Source organism: Thamnophis sirtalis, unplaced genomic scaffold (genome assembly GCF_051295495.1).
Source record: "Thamnophis sirtalis isolate CommonGarterSnake01/CBP01778 unplaced genomic scaffold, rThaSir2_p1.2 scaffold_2, whole genome shotgun sequence".
NCBI lineage: Eukaryota > Metazoa > Chordata > Lepidosauria > Squamata > Natricidae > Thamnophis > Thamnophis sirtalis.
The window spans coordinates 123,932,770-123,952,947 of record NW_028261382.1 but is presented as its reverse complement, the minus strand read 5'-3'; the positions used below and the strand labels follow the sequence as shown (position 1 = coordinate 123,952,947).

Genomic DNA, 20,178 nt, shown 5'->3' with positions numbered 1-20,178 from the left:
GTAACTGAGGATTACCTTTAAAATAAAATCAAGTAAGAAAATGATGCTAACATTTATTTAGCATTATTTTTTTGACCAAGAGCATTTACAGTTTTCAAATACCTGATTTAAATAGAATTTTGGATCTCCTTTGTGAAGTTATGCTACAGCCTGTCATTTATTTAATGATAGATTTAGTACTTCTGAAAGATTTTTCATTTCAAAAATGTTATACTTTCTACGTACTGCACATACGGTATATAATTGAAATTTGGCTCTGGCATATAGATCTTTCAAAGATGTTGGCCTGTAATATCTTCATATTGTTTGGTTTATCAGCAGCATATGTCATCAATTCTGTAGGACTTGCTAAAGTCAGCCCCAGCTTGGCAATTCAGCTGCAAACAGGTGAATAGGAAGAGAGTAATTTGTGCAGTTTGGTGATTGTCAGACAAAAAAGACCCAGCCTGTATTTTTAACATACTGCAGGTCTTGCATGAGACAGACAGAAAAAACTGCAAATAATTCCAAGGTTGACATATTTTCCTTTGTGCCATTATGTGGTTTGCTAAAATAGGAAACAACGAATGTAATAAATTTACAGAAACAGGTGGTAAGATGAAAGGAAAGAGATCAGTAGTGTACATCTTTTTGTTTAAAATGTAGTTGGCAGTAGTATAGTTTTGTTAAATTATAAAGGGATTCTTCCTAGCCACATCTGTTATGCAGTATTTTGTAGTATAGTAAAACTTCAGGTTTTTTTTCCACAAATAGAACAAATACATTTGAGCCTCATATAACATCTTTAATCTGGAGGGACTTTTATTATATATTTTATCAATAGTAATTGGAGCTGAAAATTTAAAAGCCAAACTGAGTAGTTTTTTTTTAATGAACAAGGAATTCCTGGAAGTGAATTGTATCATATTAATTATTTATACTTGTGGTGATAGTAGAACATACTGTGTTCCCAAATTACTAATACATTGTCTAAAATTGTAGAGAAAATGAGATAATTAACTAATGAAATAATTTAATTGATATTGGTGAATCAAGAAGATGCCAGATATTTTTTTTAAAAGTACTCAGGGCAGTTGCTATTTTGTGAACTAAAAATTAATGTTATTTGTTTTAGGAGAGATTGTCATTTTCAAAAGTAAATTCTCTGCAAGCTTGACTCTGCTTGGATTCTATAGTGGTCTATAGAGTCTATAGTGGTCATCAGAGAATCATCTAGCTGTATTATCTAGGATTCTTTTTGGCCTGTGAACTCCGCAAAGGTTTATAGGATGCTATCTAGACTATACTCTGCCCCAAACTGGTGCATCAATTGTATCCTTACCTGCTACAAGAGGACCTAGGGATAGTAATTCATGCTCTCACCACCTCCTGCATAGACTGCTGCAGAGTAATTTATGTGGAGCTACCTTTAAAGACTACACCAAAATTAGTTCAGAATATCTTAACTGCCTCCTGAAGCTGGGAACAATTTATTTATTTACAAATGAGAACAATTTATTTAATTGAGGGGAATTTTATTTATTTATTTAATTTCTATGTCCACCCATCTCAGTAAAGTAATTCTGGGCAGTGAACATATTTTTTTTTAAAATAAAACAATTAAAATAATAGAACCATTAAAATACACAGCAGCTGAGAATAAAGCACCCACCATAATGACTAAATTAACCACTAAACTGTATCTTGCACCTACTTGGGGCCCCAGGTCCAGGCAAAGAACCAGCTCTTTTTGAAAGCCAGTAGGATTGGTGACATCCTGATCTCCCGTGGGAGAATGTTCCAGAAGGTGGGCATTATGGCAGAAAGTCTTCTAGGCCCCTTCCGATGGCATTTTTTTGCTAACAGGATCTGAAGCATGCTCATCCTGCCTGAGTCACAGCAGAAAACTAAATGCTGTTCGTTCTTACCCTTTGTTCTTCCTCTTCCAACTGGAGGAGCTCATCTTCCAATATCAGGTTGACATTGTTCTGGTTGTAAATGGCTATTTATTTGCTTGGCAGAATATTTGAGTGGGATGCCATTTTCTTCAGTATATTGTGTTTGGTCTAAGTACTTGTCTATGCCAGCTGAGGAATTCTGGGAGTTGAAGTTCATATTTCTTAAAGTTGTTGGAGGCGGAGAAAAACTGGTATAGTTCAAAGTATCATTGAGATGTGAAAGCCCCCTTATTTTTTCAAAGTAATGTTACGCAAAAAAGTGTTTTATATAGAAAAAAAGAAAAGTAATGTTTTAAAAAGAATTTCCATGTTTATTCATACCTTTGAAAATAAGATTGCACTCTTATGAATTTTATCAATGTTTAAGAATCAGTGAAGATATAGGTATGCAAATGCAAATTTTTTCTATACCTCTTCCCAATTTTATTTGGAATATATATTTTCTGAAAATTAAAAAAAAATGCTTCTGTGAGACTGAATAAAGTAACATGAGAATCCTAACAATTATAAAAATTACTTAGAATAATAATTATGACATGGTTAGGCTTTTTTTTCTTTACGGAACTGCATTTTATACCGAAGACTGCTGAGCCAACTGTAACTATGAGACGCAACAAAGAAGGTTCTGTTTCAAAGTTGACCGTTTCTTTAAAAAAATATTTCTTCCAATTAAGAATTGGGGTCTATTAATTTTTTTTAACATTTATTTACTTTTTAAAAACAGGTGCCGAAACTATTTTTTGCAAATACAGTGAATAAGGGTAGTTTTGAATATAGAAAAGATAAAATAATATGAATGGCCACAGCCCAATGTAATGTGGGTGGGTGTTTACGGATCTTTCCTTGTACAACTGTGCCAGAGTTCCATGCTTCTGACCTGTTACACCTCCCACTGTTACAGTTCAGGTCCCTCTTCAGGAATAGCTGCCAGTAAGTTTTAAACTTGTGGCAAATGGCTTCCTTGGACGTGCAGGGAGGAAAAAAAGAGACCACCAAACCTATTTTCACTTTTGACCTCAAGTCATTTCAACATTGTTTTCGTAAAAGGATGACAACTTCTGTTACATGCTGTGCTACCCAGCTGCATACATTTAATTTATATTTTGTAACTGATTTGAATGGTTTCAAGGAGTAATCTATTATTTTAATTGATTTAACTCTGGGAAATTATACACATATGTAGCTATAGAAACAAATCTTACAGAAGTCTAACATTAGCACAAAGTTAACTGCAAGTATATGTATCCAGCTAACTTACAGTGCTATGTTTTGAATTTTATTGTGTTAACTGAGTGTATTGAAAATAAACAATTGTAATATTTAAATGTCTTGATGAAAAATATAAATAAGTTGAATTCACAGGCTAGTACATTTTCATTTTTCTTTTTATTAGGTGTGAAAACTAAGAATCCTCAACCGAGTCTTGAGGGTTCAATCCAAAATGTTGAATTGAAGTACTGCAGTACATTGCTGGTCAAATGTGCCTCTGGAACCATCGGATCAATAAAAATTTGTGCCAAAGCCCCAGGTATGTGCAGCTGGACCATATAAAAGTTGATGGCCCCATTTAGAAGAGTTTGTCTTGCTTTTCACAAGGAGGATTATTGAAACAAGAATGTGTTATTGTTGCTATGAATCAAATCTATTTCTTAATTTCTACTTTTGAAAATAAATTTGGATGATGAAGCATTGCAATCAGAATACTTCTATCACTGCTAATGAATTGTACCTCGGTGGTTACACAAAGTTTTAGTGTGCAAAAGTTAAGCATAAAAAATTAAAATTACATCTATAATGAACTTACTTTCACCTGCAAGTTCAGTTGGGGAAACAAAACAACCACTTCATAAACACATGGCACAACATAGAAGACCAAACCTATCAAGACAAGATTCAGCAATCCATCAAGACAAAATCAATTTCGTTGGATTTAAGTACAATGACAATAAAGATTATACTTATTCAGCATTTAAAAGACAAAGACCACTCTTTTGAAGATAACAAAGTATACATTTTGGACAGAGAGGACCGCTGGCTTGAAAAAGGAATCAAGGAAGTCAGCTATGTCAAAATTGAACAGTCCTCTCTCAACAGAGGGGGAAGAATATGACCTCATCTATCTCCAGTCTACAAACACAGTCTTTTCAACAATTCCAAGAAGGTTCCACATCCATTTGCACTACTCGGTTGACCCTGATGTCACAGATAAACCTCCAGGTGGCCTCAATGACTCTCTAAAAGAATGTAAATGACCACCTGTCTGCAAGGAGTATAAATCCTTCCATTTGCCACCATCCAGTCAGAGTTGAAGAACTTTCTTGGATGAGAAGTGAAATGTCTTCAAAGAAAAAGTCCAGTTGCCTCTTGAAAAAGCAGCTTTGGGACAACCATGACTTGGATGACTGAGAATCTCCATAGATGTTTAACACATAACAAATGCTTATGTCAAATGCTTTATTTCGGTATTACTAATAGAAAAAAGTTATGCTATCTGGTTTTTAAAATTGTAATACATGATGCTATTATATTCCGTTCAACATCTCTTCTTTGCATCTCTAATGCATCTCTAATATTTTTTAAAACATCTACCCAGGTGAAGGTGGAAAAGAGAAACGTATCCCTTTAATACAAGGTCCATCCGATACCAGAGACCTACACAACAGCAAATGGCTCAAGGAAAGCAGAAAGCCAGAATCACTCTTTGCTCCAGATTGGTTAGCTTTCACCATTCAGATCCCTCAGTGTAAGGATTACAGCTACAGTTCTGGTAAGTGTCAAATTCTTGCAAAAAATGGAGATGGAAAAATTTTCTGAGCATGTAAGAGAGCTTCAAGAAAAACAGATGTGTTTCAGAAACCGAAATCCATTACAATCTCAATGGAAAAGTTGAGGGTTTATTTTCAGTTGACCAACTTATTGCATCCATCTTTCTAACTGTGCTATTTATTTATTAAGTCCATGAGGTGGCGCAGTGGTTAAATGCAGCACTGCAGGCTACTTCAGCTGACTGCAGTTCTGCAGTTCAGCTGTTCAAATCTCACCGGCTCAGGGTTGACTCAGCCTTCCATCCTTCCGAGGTGGGTAAAATGAGGACCCGGATTGTTGGGGGCAATATGCTGACTCTCTAAACCGCTTAGAGAGGGCTGAAAGCCCTATGAAGCAGTATATAAGTCTAACTGCTATTGCTATTGCTATGATAGATTGTTATTGCTATTATTAATATTTTTGGTATGGAATATACTAGAAGTAAGTATCCCTTTGTGATATGTTGGCTGATATCTAAACTTAATTGGTTTTCATAAATTTTTTTAACTTAAATCAGCTGGCTGGTTAAATCTTAAGTGTTGCCAAGTTTGAAAAACACTAATTTAAAAGAATTAAATATTCTTCGGAATGTTCAGAATGATGAACAAATTTTGAAAAAGATTGCTCACTCTGTTACTATGGTGACATAAACTTTAAGAAATTGGGAATTTGAAGAAACAGTTGACCCCTTTTCCTTATGATATCATAAAGAGAAAATGCCATAGAATACTCATATTGGAAGTGAACCAATGCAGAATATGATGGATGGAATATAAGAATTTTAGTTTGCTGGAATAAATCAGAATTTAGTTAAGTTTCATGTTCATTATATAGGTGGCTCTCTTTATTTGCTGGGGTTTTGTTAAAGTTGAACAATCATGGATAATGAAACCATAGATAATGGGATGTTGAAAAGATATACTTCATAAATAATGCAAAGGTCTGTTTGCCATTTTGCTCGTGTGCAAAATATATAAAAACATTTTAAAAATTCTCCTCCAAACAGAACCTTACACCAAAAAATCATGGATATTTAAAACCCTTTACCATAGATAATGATCTGCTCTGTATATACTAACCACCAACTCACAAAACAGTGGGTAATGGGACCACAGATAACTAGGGCCACATGTATTTTGTTTGTAGTTCATTATGTTGTCAAATATTGGATATTGAAAGCTGTTTCCACTATTTTTGTAGAGAACAATTTATCAGTTCAGGGAAGAAATACAAGAAAAAGATTTGGGTTCTTGTCAATTCATTTAAACATCAGGTGTGGTTTAAAGACAGTTACACTTATTCCACATGCTTCTTCAGGTAATCCTTGATTTATGACACAATTGGGGCTGGAATACTGGTCACTGAATGAAGAAGTCATTAAGCGAGACATCATTTGAGGGCTTCACTCAATGTCCGTAATCCTTCACTCCCATTTGTCACTAAGTGATTATGTGGGTTATCAATAGCAATAGCATTTAGTCTTATAGCATTAACCATTCTATAGCACTTTACAACACTCTCTGGGTAGTTTATAATGTCAGCGTATTGCTCCCAACAATATGGGTCCTCATTTTACTGACTTCACAAGCGTGGAAGGCTGAGTCAACCTTAAGGCCCATCAGGATCTAACTACAGGCTATGAGCAGAGTGGGCTTGCAATCAGTGATGGGATTCAAACTTTTTTACTACCGGTTCTGTGGCCGTGGCTTGGTGGGCATGGCATGGCAGGGGAAGGATACTGTAAAATCTCCATTTCCTCCTAATCAGCTGGAACTCGGGAAGCAGATAATAGATGGGGTTGGGGCCAGTCAGAGGTGGTATTTACTGGTTCTCCGAACTACTCAAAATTTCCGCCCCAGAACTGATCAGAACCTGCTGAATGCCACCTCTGCTTGCAATACTGCATTCTAACCACTGTGCCACCAGAGTTATTAAGGGGATGTATCCCCAGGTAAGGAGTATGGGATGCTTCAGTGGTGGGAGAGACCCTGGAAGGATCTGGTCAAGAGCTGAAAATCCTCCCTGCCAAAATCCAAGCAAGATTTTTAGCCCCTGAGTGAAGAGACACATATGTGCTGACCTGCACCAGGCCTAGCAAGGCCTTCTCCATCCATTTAAGGTTTCCTGCATTCTATACCTTACTGAGCTGGCTATCTGCTTGGATTTCGCTTCCTGTTCTTTGTGGGGGCTGGTTGAAAGAACTACCCATCGAAGGTGTTCAGGTTGTGTTTAGCTTTCCTCATGAGATAGTCCTCTCAGCTAGTCCCCAGAGAACAGAACAGTACAGAATTCTTTGTGGCCAAGTGTGATTGGACATATGGTCTCAGTGTACCTAAAAATAGAAGATACATTCATCTAGAATTATAAAGTACAACACTTAATGATAGTCATATGGTACAAGTCAGCAATCAGGAAACAATATCAGTATAAATAAAAGATATAAGCAACAAAGTTACAGTCTCTCTGCAGGTGGTAGCAGCTGCTTGTTTCCCCATTGACTTTGTAAGTGCCCACAGATTGCCAAGTACCCAGATTATGATCCTGTGACTGCAGTGGTGTGGTGCAGTATTTTGTGACAGTGGGAAATGTTTATGGGCCACAAAGCATCCTTGCTGAGGCCATTGTAATTCTAGACCTTCATTAAACAAAGGTCATAACTCAAGGACTGCCTATATAATTCATATTTCAAAATTGGCTTGACCTCTATTCTTTCAAAATAAAAATAAACCAGAAATAATATAAACAAAATTCTACAAATTTAAAAAAAGTGTTTCATCTCCAGAAAGAATTTTATAATAAAGGCATAAGTCAATTAGAAAAAAACAAACAAATTGAAAACTTAGCAAAGACTGTCCTTTTTCTTACTGACTCATTTTATAACGTCTCAATCCCATTTTTCATCCCTCAAAAAGAACCCCCCTCCAATCTGCCCAGAACAGCTGTAGGGAACAAAATGTTGCTGGCAGCAGCCCCAGCAGCCATGACCAATGCTGAGGGGCGCTTAGAAGTAAAATTTAGAGGATTACAAGATGCCTGTTCTAGTAGGGGGTCTTGTTATAAAAATGATTTTATTATTCTTTCATGATGAAGGTTATATGTTTTTTTTAATCCGTGGGTCATATAAATTTGTTTGCACCTCTATAAATTTGCATAGAATATATAAAAATAGTGACTATAAGGTGAAATCTATAATATTATAGATTTAAGAACAGTACTATGTATTTCCTTCATTATACCCAGTAATGGCCAACTCTTACTAAAATCTGCTGAAACATAAATTACAACAGCAACAATGTTATTTGATACCACCATATGTTGCAGAGGTTAATTTTGTTCAGTGGGGTTAATTGGAAAGGAAGAGATGGGCATAAAATTCAGGATGGTTGCCTCAATCTTTTTCCCCCTTAGTATTGAAGTTTTGATAAAATGAAATTGTCATTTTTTTCTATTCAACTTTTGGTCAAAGATGTAATTAATTCAAATAGAGTTTGGTCCGCAAAAGAATGATTTTATATCACTAGTACATAATGCACACGCAAGCAAACACACATACAATTTTAAAAATAGTTTATCTTGAAGAATTTTTAATTAAAGAAAATTCACATTTATGGTTTGGGCATAAAGCATAGAAATTATACTCATCTATCCTGTTACACTTCCTCTTCTCTCCCTGAGGATTTCACTTCATACTTTATGTGTAATTGTTGCTGGTTTTCTATCATGTTCCCACTGGATTTCTCCCCCAAAAAAGAAAGAAAAAAATTTCTTATCCCTCTGATGACAGAACTTGCTTCAATGATTTCATGCTCTTAGCATTTTTATTCACGGGAATTAGGAGCAAAATGTAGCTGCAGCTGAACATGGCATCTATTTTTGTAATGCTGACGTTTATGCTTTGTTATTGGAGCTAAATGAAGAGATACAGGTGTTCTCCAGCTCAGTCTGTTGGGATTTCTTGATGGTTAAGGCTTGCCTAAGCTTCCAGAGTCAAACAGCAGCTGTGAGACAAGGATTTATGCTTTTCTTAGAACTTTGGGATTTTAAAATGTTACATTTAATCACAAGCACAGAAAGAGAGCAAATGTTAAAGATGTTACATATACAAGTTGGAGATTGATCTCTTTTCCATATGAGCTAGTTGTGGGAATAGAGGAGCCAAATTCTCTTTAATCTTAATGGATAATTTTATAAGGATTATGATATCTTTCAAAACATGGATATCAGGATACTTATATTATGGCATGCCATAATTCTAACGCTTTCTCGTTATTCACATGATTTTATTTTTGAGAGCCTGGTATCAAAAGAATAATGATAATCTGGCACTTTGGATATTGTCGTATATTGAATTGTATTTATCCAGGAACATGGTCAAACGCCAAATTAAAAATGTTTAAGCTTCATCAAATTTAAATAGTCAAGCAAATTCATCTGTACCCTGGCCCCCAAATCACCTGGGTTTAATATATATATATATATATATATATATATATATATATATATATATATATATATATATATATATATATATATAGAAGGAAAATTAAAAATTTATTGAAATTATTATTATTAAAATCTGCTAGTTGTAATAATAATTAGATGAGTATATTGTCATTCTTCTGCATGAATAAAGTGTGAGCTTCTAAATTATTTTTCTATCTCAGGAAGGTTTATAAACTGATTCAAATGTAAGGGTGCAAAAAGATTTTGATAAAGCATTTCCTAGAGCTAGTTGATACTCAAATACTCTAGTAATAATGGAAAATGAATATGCTAAAGCATTAAAAATGGTAATGACAGCATTAACTGTATACAGTGATCTGGTATAATGAATTGGAGTTAATTACAAAATCTCAGTAATAATATTTCTTGAAGAATCTTCTTCCTACTAGGAAGAGCACCCATTATTTTGTTACTTTCACACATGTGCATATAGAAAATTAGTCACACTCTGGAGGAAAAATGCCTTACGATTACCTCAATTGGCTCGGGAAGTAATTTTCTAAACTATAATATGGTACCAGCTCCTGATGACAGGGCTTAATTATAATTTTTAAAGGAAAACATTCCTGAAATCTCTAACATAAAATTCTAAGCAAAAACATTCAAACTGTTATTTTTGGATTATTATGTATGTGTTCTGACATGGTACATTTCTGAATTAGGCTGTATATTTTGGAGTTGCTATTAGAGACGTTTATAGGGAGAAGAAACGGTGTCTTTTATTATGTGCAGGTTCTTCTCTTGCCAGATCTCATGGGTGAAGTCATAGATCTATATTTATGATGCAATATTTTGTTCTTATGGAAATGGTGATTTAGCAGATTAAGCATTTTAAGTTTATAAGAATTAAATTAGGGTATCAGAAGTAATGAGACCAAATTTAGTACAATACTTTAAAAACAAAATCTTGCCAGTGTTGAAAGAGTAGCATACTTAAGATTTCTATTATAACTGTTCAAAAGGTTTATGTAAGTAATTCTTATATTCTTGTAGTTGTTTTTATAGGTATTAATTTTTTTCTACTGTGTAAATGGGCTTTGTATGCTTCTGTAAATAGTCTCCGGCCAATTATAGACAGATTCCTATATTTCCATGGTTTGAAAAATCCCATAACTATTTTAGAATAATTTTGCAGATACCTGTAGCAAGTAGAAAGCAATTCCTTTCTTGTGCTGCATATGTTATTCTGGTGTTCTGTACTCATAAGAATATATTATATATAGACGTCTGTATAACATGGACTTCTTTCAAAGATACAAATAGGGGATTGCATTTTAATCTAAATTTAATGTTTCAATTTTGAAGCTAGTTCTACAAGGACTTAATTAATTAAAGAGAGTGAAAAAGAAACAACATATATCAGAGAAAGGGAATACAGTTAATAGCAAGATTGACCCTATAACAAAGGAAGACCCCAAAAAAGATCCCAAACCAAGGAGCTCAATCATCATCTTAACTCAAGATCTGTGATAACAATCAAGTTGGTAAAAATTATTCTAAAAATACAGTGAAGATGGAGCAGTATAGATCTCCAAGGAGCTAGAGTTGGGATGGCGAACCTATGGGACGTGTGCCACAGGTGGCACGTAGAGCCATTTGTTAGGGCACGCAAGGTGTTGCCGTGTCAACTGGCCAGCCACCTAACTTCAGCCTTTTTTTGAGGCCATTTGGGAACAGACTTCCAGCTTGCTCGTAGGGTCGGTTTAAGCCCTCCGAAGACTTCAGATGACCCTACTTTTTAAAAATCCTATGATATTTGTCTGAAGTAGTATGTTCCTTCTTGTTTCATTTTTGTATTGTTTGCATTTCGATCAGTGGTGGGTTCCGGATCCCGTTTCGACTGGTACAGTTGGAATGGGCCCGGCGGCATTCACATGGATGCACGTAGCCCGCGCACACATGCGCAGCACACACATGTGCCTGAGCACCTCTGCGAGCCTCCGCGATGCTCCAGCTGCTCAGCGGAGCATCGTGCAAGCACTGTGATGCGTCCTGCATGTGTGCGGAAGCGCCGAAGACTTAAAAGACCAGTAAGGAGCTTGAGCGGGTGGGCGGGCCCTCCAGAGCACCGTACTGGAACGGTATCCGGTGCTCTGGGCAGGCTCCGATATGCCCGTACTGGGGCGTACCGCCTGCAACCCACCACTGATTTGGATGGTCCATTGCTTTAGTGTGAGTCACATTAGTGACTTGACTTCCTAAGTAAGTTGTACATTTTCAGGTTTTAAGTAGAAAGTAAGGGTCTCTTCCCTGAATCACAGAGAGTTGTGCTTGTACAAGATTCAGAGTTCTTACTCTGAATTTCCACAATACTAGTCCATATAAAATCTAGTTAAATTGGGGAACTTTAGTAAACAAAGAAGAAGCAGGAAGAAACACACCTGCACATTACATGCAGATATTAATTTGAGGTGCAAATAAATACTATTGTAAGATTCCTTCCAAAATTATTGTGTTTTTTTCTTTCCAAAGCTGCAAGTAGAGGCACAGAGCTGGAATTTTCTGTTTCATTTCCTATAATCGAGACATGCTTAAGTATATCATTTAAACCCATGATTAATGCCTATACTGGGTTTACATATTAGGGTAAGCTGCATTGTGGTTTGTTGGCTTATCATATATGAATCCAGCTGTTTTGGATTGTAAAACATAATTTATAACTTTTTGTAATTTATGTAGTCTTAGTTTTTGTTTTCTTCATGAGATTGATTTTATTATAAGGGAAGTTATTATTATTTTTTACTTGGTTGTTTTGCTATCTAAAAATTCCCTCTGGAGGGCTACTCCACCCCCTCCTCCCTCGGCTCTGTAGACTTCCTTTTGAAAAGGTGTCAAATGCAGCAATAAACCCTCACTCTCAAACAGCCTGCTGGCCTCTAATGTTTGTATACATATCATTTAGTGACCCATGTCAGCACCATCAGATTTTATAAAGCAAGCAGACTATAATTTATCTTCCCACCTTAGAGCCTTACTCTGGAAATGGCTTACAGAAAATGACAATAGTTAAGTTGGCACTGGCCTTAATATAATCAAACATTAAACAATTCTCAATTTCAATAGTCTTGACACTAGAAATGTCTGTTACAGATGCCTGAATCTAGAGAAGGCGGGGAAACATGAGAAAGAGACTCATAGTAACTCCACTTATATTTAATTACCCTAAGTATAAGTTGAGCTAGAGAATTATTTTGGCAGACTTTCAAGAGTCTGTTATGATACCCTACTAACAAAAAGGATATTTCCGATAATTCTAGTGGGACGGGATTTGTAATAGATTTTAACTAATCTTCCCAAACCTTTATAACTGCCTCAGAAGGGGATATCGTGGAGTAATCTATTGGACTCCACTCAAAAAAAATCCTCTCTTGCTCTTCAGAATATGGATACTAAATCCCCTGTGCTCGATCCAGATGCAACTAGACTAGATTGCTTGCAGTATTCAATCCTCTTTGTCTTTCATAATGTTTGAGACTGAACAAGTAGTAATTGCTCTCCAGCCTACCGACCATCCTAGACAGCATTTAGTAGTTATTCCATTATGAATGATCCTCTTTTTAGAATTGTCTGTTCCAAAAACAGTGCCCCTTTATGACTCCTAATTACTACATTGTCTAGAGCCATTTTTATAGTCAAATAAATTTTGTGTTTAGTTCAACAAGAGTCTCAGGTTATTTACATCAAAATCACATCTGCCCACCAAATCTGACCACTGGCATTTAGTTCTTCTCTTCCATTTGTCTGTTGGATAAGATTATGAAATTTCAATATCATTCTCCCCTGATGAAGCCACTGTCGATTTGGAAGTTGGAATATACCTTTCAGAGATATCGGATTGTATATTGGAGGAACAAGTTCTAGGTTTCAGTTCACAGGTAGACCTTGGTTAACAATCATTCATTCAGCTGCCATTGGAAGCGATGATGGTGTAGAACAGGGGTGTCAAACTCAAGGCTCGGGAGCCAGATCTGGCCCATGGGGTGCTTAGATCTGGCCCACGGGGCCACCTTGGAAGCAGCAAAAGACCGGCCCATGGTACCTCTGCCAGTGAAAACAGAGCTTGATTTAATGGAATGCCATTATGTAGTTTTCCTTTAAATCGAGAATATTTGTTATAAAAGGATGTAAAAACCATCGTAGTCAAATGAAGGTTGAGGTACAATAATAGTAATATACTGTATATAAATATATTTGATTTTAAAATATGCGATTTGATATGAATTGAAAGTGATGACTATGGAAGGGATGCATAGAAACCAACTGACACACTTTCTATAATTTGTAATGGAAGATGGTTTTAATGTTTTAGTTTTTTGTTCTGTCCATTTGTACTTGTTTAAAAAATAAAAAAAATTAAAAGACAAAGAAAAGAAATGCTGCCTAAATAGGTTAAGTTTATAACTGAAATTATATATGGAATATATCAGATTTCTATAGGACAAATTCGTAAAAGCTCTGACATTTCAAGAATTATATTGAACTAGAACAAGCCAGATTCAATCAAGAAGTAGTACTGTGTCAACTTTGCTTCAAGAATCATGGCAAAAAAGATAGTTTTGTGTTTCCTATTACCATATTTTTTGGACTATAAGATGCACCAAAGTATAAGATGCACCAAGATTTTTAAGAGGTAAATAAAAAGAAAGTTTTTGCTCTCATTGGCCTCCAGGAGCACTCGGCAGGCCTTCGAAATTCTCTGCAGCCTTGTTTTTTGTGAAAAACGGGGCATGCAGAGAGTTTGGGAGGCCTGTAGAATGCTCCTGGGGTCTGGGGAGGGCAAAAACGAACAAAAAATGTGGTGTGGAGAGAGTTTGGAGTTTCGCTCGTTTTTGCCTCCCCAGTCTCCAGGAGCACTTTGCAGACCTCCCAAACCCTCTGTGTGTCCATTTTTGTGAAAAAGGGGATGCACGGGCTGGGGTTTTGGGAGACAAAATATGCTGTGTTCAGTGTATAAGACGAACCCAGATTCTCACCCTCTTTTTTGGGAGGAAAAGGTGAGTCTTATACTCTGAAATATATGGTAGTTATGTTCTTTGGATCTCAGTAAAAATCCAAGCCTTTAAATTGAGAATCTTGATATTGGAGAAGAGAGGCTATTTCATGAGAAAACAAATGATGAGATGGCCCAGGTGCAGAGACATTGGAACATAGCCCATCAGGCTGCGACAGTGCTATGGACAGTTTTCCATAGCATAAATAATAGGCTTGAGAAAAGATATTTTCTTTTCATTGATAATGCCAATAAAGTGGTCAATCCTTCCTGGAATGTACATCTACATCTAAGGTAGAAATAACTTTGTATACTTGGATCATCAAAGCTCCTAACTCCTTTTTGAGCCAAAAAATGCCAGGAGATTGTTGGCAGCAAAGATTGGCTCCGATGTGCCAAGGGAGCAAAGTCAGAGGGCCAGGTCTTTAGAGCTTGGGCCAGCACTGAGAGGGAGAGAAGGCTAGAATTAAACAGAGACAAGACACATTCAGTATGAAAGAGAGTGAAATAATTTTTTGAGGGGGTCTTTGACGTAAGAGAAAATTAAGGAAAGATAATCTATATAAATAAAAATGTAATGGTTGTTTGTTCAAAATCTCTAATCTCTGAAAGTTCTTCACCAATTGCTTTGAAATTTTGACACAACGTTACATTTGAATACGCAAATGTTTTTATATACGTATATTACATAGATGTCACATCTGTGACAGGTAAAAACATGATTTTCTGTAAAAACATACTTTTTTGAAAACCAGCGCCAACTGGTGGATGTAAAAGCAACACACGCTATACTAAATATTTCATGATTCCATTTCAATGTTTATGATTGCATTGTTATATTGAATTTTCATAGATCTCAATTTATTTTCATTTTGATTTAATTATTTTGTGTGACATTGCGTTGTGTCATTTACCATAGCGTTCATTTAGTAAGTATAGTATATTTGGAACAGTTCGGCCTCTCTCCAGCTTCATCACGACGGTCTCTTTATATGTGTGGCTGGGCTGTGGCTGCACCCTTTCCCCTTTCCGCCCTCCAGAGGAGGCAGAGGCGGAGCGTCTCCTCAGCCCGGCCAGCCCCGCGCGCTCTCCACCCCCTCACAGCGAGCCAGCTATGGCCTCACCAAGGCGGCTCTGACGGGGCTGCAGCGGCGGTGTCAGCCTGAAGTGCAGCAGGGCTGCGACGGCCCCTGGGTGCCCCATGAGGCGGCACACCAAGGACTTCTCCTCCTCCGAGATCCTGGACGTCTCACTCTCCCGTGCCACCGACTTGGAGGACCCCGAGCGCAGCTCCTCTGAGGAGATGCTCAACAACTTCCATGAGGCCAACAGCCCAGGCGCCCTCTCCCTAACCAGCGTCGCCGGCCCAGCAGCCCCGAGTCCTGACCAACAGCAGCACCCACCCGCTGCCCCACTACGCCCAGACTGGGCCACAGCAACATGTGACTGGGAACAGCTAGTAGAATAAATATAATTGTATAAGGGAAAAGGCTAGATTAAGGGTTAAAAACAGGAAGAGTTAATAGGTATATTAGAAACACCAAGGTTGATACAGAGGTAAGATAAGACTAAAAAAATAAATGTATAGGAGAAAAAATATATGAAACCAATGTTTACTGCAGAAGAAAGTCTATTTTTGTTTTGCAACATTAAACATCTACTCTGAGTCAATTTTCAATGAAGCACTGGAAAACTTTGATGCTGTCCTCAAAGTAAACAGTGTTTGGATCAACAATTTAAAATATGTTGATGATACAGTTCTGCTTGCCATTAAGCATGAAGACCTTCAGCTCTTCATCAATAGAGTCTCAGAAATATCTGAAAAATACGTTTTGAAGCGTAACACCTCAAAAACCAAGATCATGGTTGTCAGCAAACAACCCATTAATTTATCACCAATAAATTCGGAAGGAATACCACTAGAAAAAGTTGAAAGGATCATGTACCTCGGTTCTAATTTACAAGAAAGCTGGGACATGACCACTGAAGTAAAGACAAGGATAGAATAGGCTCAAACAGCATTCTTCAAAATGAAAAAGGTCTTCTGCAGTCATTAAAAAGGTCTTCCACATAAGCCTAAGATTGAAAATCAGGCATGTCAGATGTTACATCTTTTCTATCCTGCTCTACAGAGTAGAAAGTTGGACTCTGACAGAAAGCCACTTGAAGAGACTAGAAGCATTTGAAATATGAATTTACAGACGGCTGTTACGTAAGCTGGGTTGACAACATCAGACATGAGAAGGTGATAAGCTGCCTTGAAAAGCCAAGGGAAATCATCAAAACCATTAAAAACCATATTTTAGAATATTTTGGACATTCACTTAATCCTACAGAGAAAGATTGAAGGCAAATGAACTCCAGGCAGAAGAAGAACATCATGGCTTCAAAATCTAAGGGACTGGTTTGGACAAAACTCAGCAGCACTTTTTTGTGCGGCTGTTAATAAAAATAGGATCACTAACATGATTGCCTGACATTGGACATGTGCAATGTCCAATGACAGATATTGCACAAGAAGAAGAACATTAAAAAATAAACTTTTTTCTAGAGGGGTATGGTTTTATCATGTCTGGCTTGTACAACCCTGGTACAGATAACATGCTTGGAATTCTTCCCCCATCCTTTGCTATGCACAACAAAATGCTGTGTAATATCCCTTGGTTAAGCGGTGTGATAAGACCACTTCTCTGGGCAAAAGAAAACAGAACTTTACAGATCACATTTTTTCCTTCAAATGGAGTAGAGCCAAATTCAACTCAGTATTTTCAAAACTGAAATTATTTTATCTTGATTTTATTATTATCTTTAGCATTCATTTTATTTGCAACCAACATGCTGGCTGGGGAATTCTGGGAGTGGAAGTCCACCCATCTTAAAGTTGCCAAGGTTGAGAAAAAACGGATATCCTGCTGCAAAAAGTCTTTCAGGATCTTGCCAGTAATGATGAGTCATAGTCCAGTTGCAACCAATTTTGACAGCTCTATTCTAAGCTCTTCAGAAGGCTGTGTAGTAAAATATACACAAGAGAAAAACTTTTGAAAGATGGTTGAGGAAATTGCTATCAAATTCCCTGGTCTCGTTTTGCTTGATAATAATTGTTAGAAAATAAGGGTACTACTGTAGCTTGGTATATGTTTATACACACAATGGTATCTAAGCAGTTTTAGTAAGAGTTGTATCAGCTATTATTTGGTTTCCAGCTGTTACAGAATGATACCGTGTTTCTCAGGAAATAAGACAAAGTCTTTTGGAATTGAAAATAAGCACTTAGGCTTATTTTCAAGGCGGTCTTACTTTTTTTGAAGTGCAGCAGGCCAGATTCGGTGAGCTGGATGCTCCGTGGATGCACCGTTGCCGCCATTCCAAACCTGGCAAATGGGAGGGAAAAGGGGAGGGGGATTTTCCTGCTTGACATCCTTCCCTCAGTCTGTGCTGAACTTGAGGAATGGATGATAGGGATGAAAATCCCGCTCTCCATTTTCCTCCAATTCACAAAAAAGCCGCCTGCGAGCCTCCCAAAAAGAGGGAAAAAGCAAAACAGCTGGCTGCGGAGCTGCCGGCTTCAGGGAAGCAGCCCAACAAGCAGAAGTGCTGAATCCAGAAAGGGAAGGGCAAAAGTGGAATTTGCGCTGCCCCAAGGGGCCAGTGGACTGCAGCTGCAGCCGGACAGTTTACACACACACATACCGCGTCCATACCGTCACTCATATTGGCCAAGCCCATCCCCCCGGGCTTATTTTCAGGGTAGGGGTAATATTAGGACCATCCCAAAATATTAGGGTTGGACTTATTATTGGGGTGGGTCGTGTTTTCGGAGAAACACGGTAGATACCTGATTATTTCCGTAGAGAAACCAAGGGAATTTTCTGATCTAACTGTTGGAATTATAAAAAATGTATATACATTTGCTCTAAAGTTTTGGTAGTGGATGAATGAAAGGAAATGTGAAACTCTTCTGTGCATCTAAAAGCCAGTAAATATTTTAATATACAAAAACATAATTTGCTTAATATTTATTTATCAAATTTATATGTACACCTATTTCACAAGGTGTGATTTTGTGGCATAACAACAATTGAGTAAAACAATTATATAAAAATAGTGATTATTAAAAATATAAAACACATTAAAATATTGTAAAATTAATGCAAAACTAATATCTTATTAATAGTTAACATTTGTTAAATATATGTTTTAGAGTAAAATGCAGATTTGTTTTAAAAATAGCTGACCTTTAATAATATAATATAATATATCATATATATAATATATGATATTTAGAAAATTAGACATTTTCAAAAAAATGCAGGTTTCTTAGAAACATTAAAAGTTAATTCAAGAAACAGTCTGAATTAGCTTTATATCTTATGTCTAAAATGCATACAATGGAGTTTCAGTCAATACTTCTCTACAATTTTTAGCTATTAGTAAAATATAACGAGAGGCAATTGCCCTCTTCAAAAGGGTTAGCGTAGCAGAAACGTTGATGCATTTGGAGTGAAACATCTTTATCAAGTTAATGCAAGACACAGTCATGCCCTACTTGAATTACTCATTTATAATAGCTGAGCAGCAGCCTGCATGTGGACTTTGAAATCCTGGGAAAATAGGATGTATGCATGTATTTCGAAAGTCTTTGCTTGAAACAGCTGGAAAATGTTCCAGTGGGTAGTCAGCTACTAGCTGTTGCCTGCAGTTTTCAACATCAGGAAGATGTACTCAGATTAATTACTTACTAAATTTATTATTTCCAATGTGTGAATTTCATTGCCCTTTCTTTGTGACTGTCTAAAAATATAAGTGACTCCTTCATTAACGAACCTAATTATAGATGAATGTGACAGATGTCACTTCTGATAAATGTATGCAGAATAATACCCAGAACAACACATTTGGACAGAAAATTAAATATGAATACAACAATGAGCTTCTCAGATTTTTTGGCAAATAAATTCATTTAACAAATATTATTTAAGCAAGAATCTCAGCGCAATTTCATTTGATATCAAGAGATACTGTTAACATAGTTTGTTCTAATGAAAAAATAGAACCAGGAAAAATATTCCATAGAAGTTATCCAAATTGTGACTCAGTTTAGTTTTAGAATCTTTCTCTAGGTACTTTTGTATTGTTAGAAAAATAACATTACAATATTTCATAGGATTACTTTTATAATGAAAACAACAAAGAAAACAAACTAAATACTGGACATGAATTAAAATGTCAGAATTATTACATTTTGTGAGGTTTGGTTTAATATCGTTCATTATTATTTCCTTTTTCAATTTGCGTTTTGTATGATCTCATCTCTCCCAGCAGACATGTGTTGCAAACGAACTACACTGTTCTATTGAAGGACAGTGCAGCTGTTAATACATATATTCAGGAGGTGTGTATAATTTTATATGGAAGGAATATATGCTCAACATTAATAAAATCCCCAATTAAAAAATTTAAATCATTTGAGCAATTTCATGTATGTCAGAAAAGTGCAATTCTGCAATCCAACAGATGTGTGCCAATTTGAGCTAAAACTATCTTTGATGTTAATGAAACTGTTACAAAGACCCAGTCAAATTCAACTCACCTTCTCTGGCCTAAGAATAAGTATATTGTTGCCTCACAGATTTTATAGGCGCAAAGAAGAAAACTTTCAGAGGTTGCTTGTGGATATAGTAAGAAATGCAATCCAAGCTGTGGCCATATAAGCCATATAAGCCATATTGAATGCCCAAAGAAGAGCACATATAATGCCCTTTCTCCATGAACTGGACTGGATGCCAGTTTGCTTTCAGGTCCAAAGCAATATGTCACTTATCACCTATAAAACCCTACATTGCCTGGGGCCAGGCTACCTATGGAACAGGGTTTGCCCTGTCCCATCAGCCCCTCCCACTCAATCAGGCAGGGAAGGCTGCAAACCCATCTATCAAAGAATTT

At 36.5% G+C, this 20,178-nt stretch overlaps 1 protein-coding gene across 2 annotated transcripts in view; it reads left to right on the top strand.

Moving 5' to 3' along the window:
* VPS13B (vacuolar protein sorting 13 homolog B) overlaps positions 1–20,178 on the top strand; it is a 312,128-nt gene that overhangs the window by 58,483 nt on the left and 233,467 nt on the right. For both annotated transcript variants that reach the window (XM_087706818.1, XM_087706819.1), the window contains exons 18-19: positions 3,331–3,465; positions 4,531–4,704. In XM_087706818.1, coding sequence (XP_087562944.1) covers positions 3,331–3,465; positions 4,531–4,704 — 309 coding nt within the window. The remainder of the gene's footprint in view (positions 1–3,330; positions 3,466–4,530; positions 4,705–20,178) is intronic.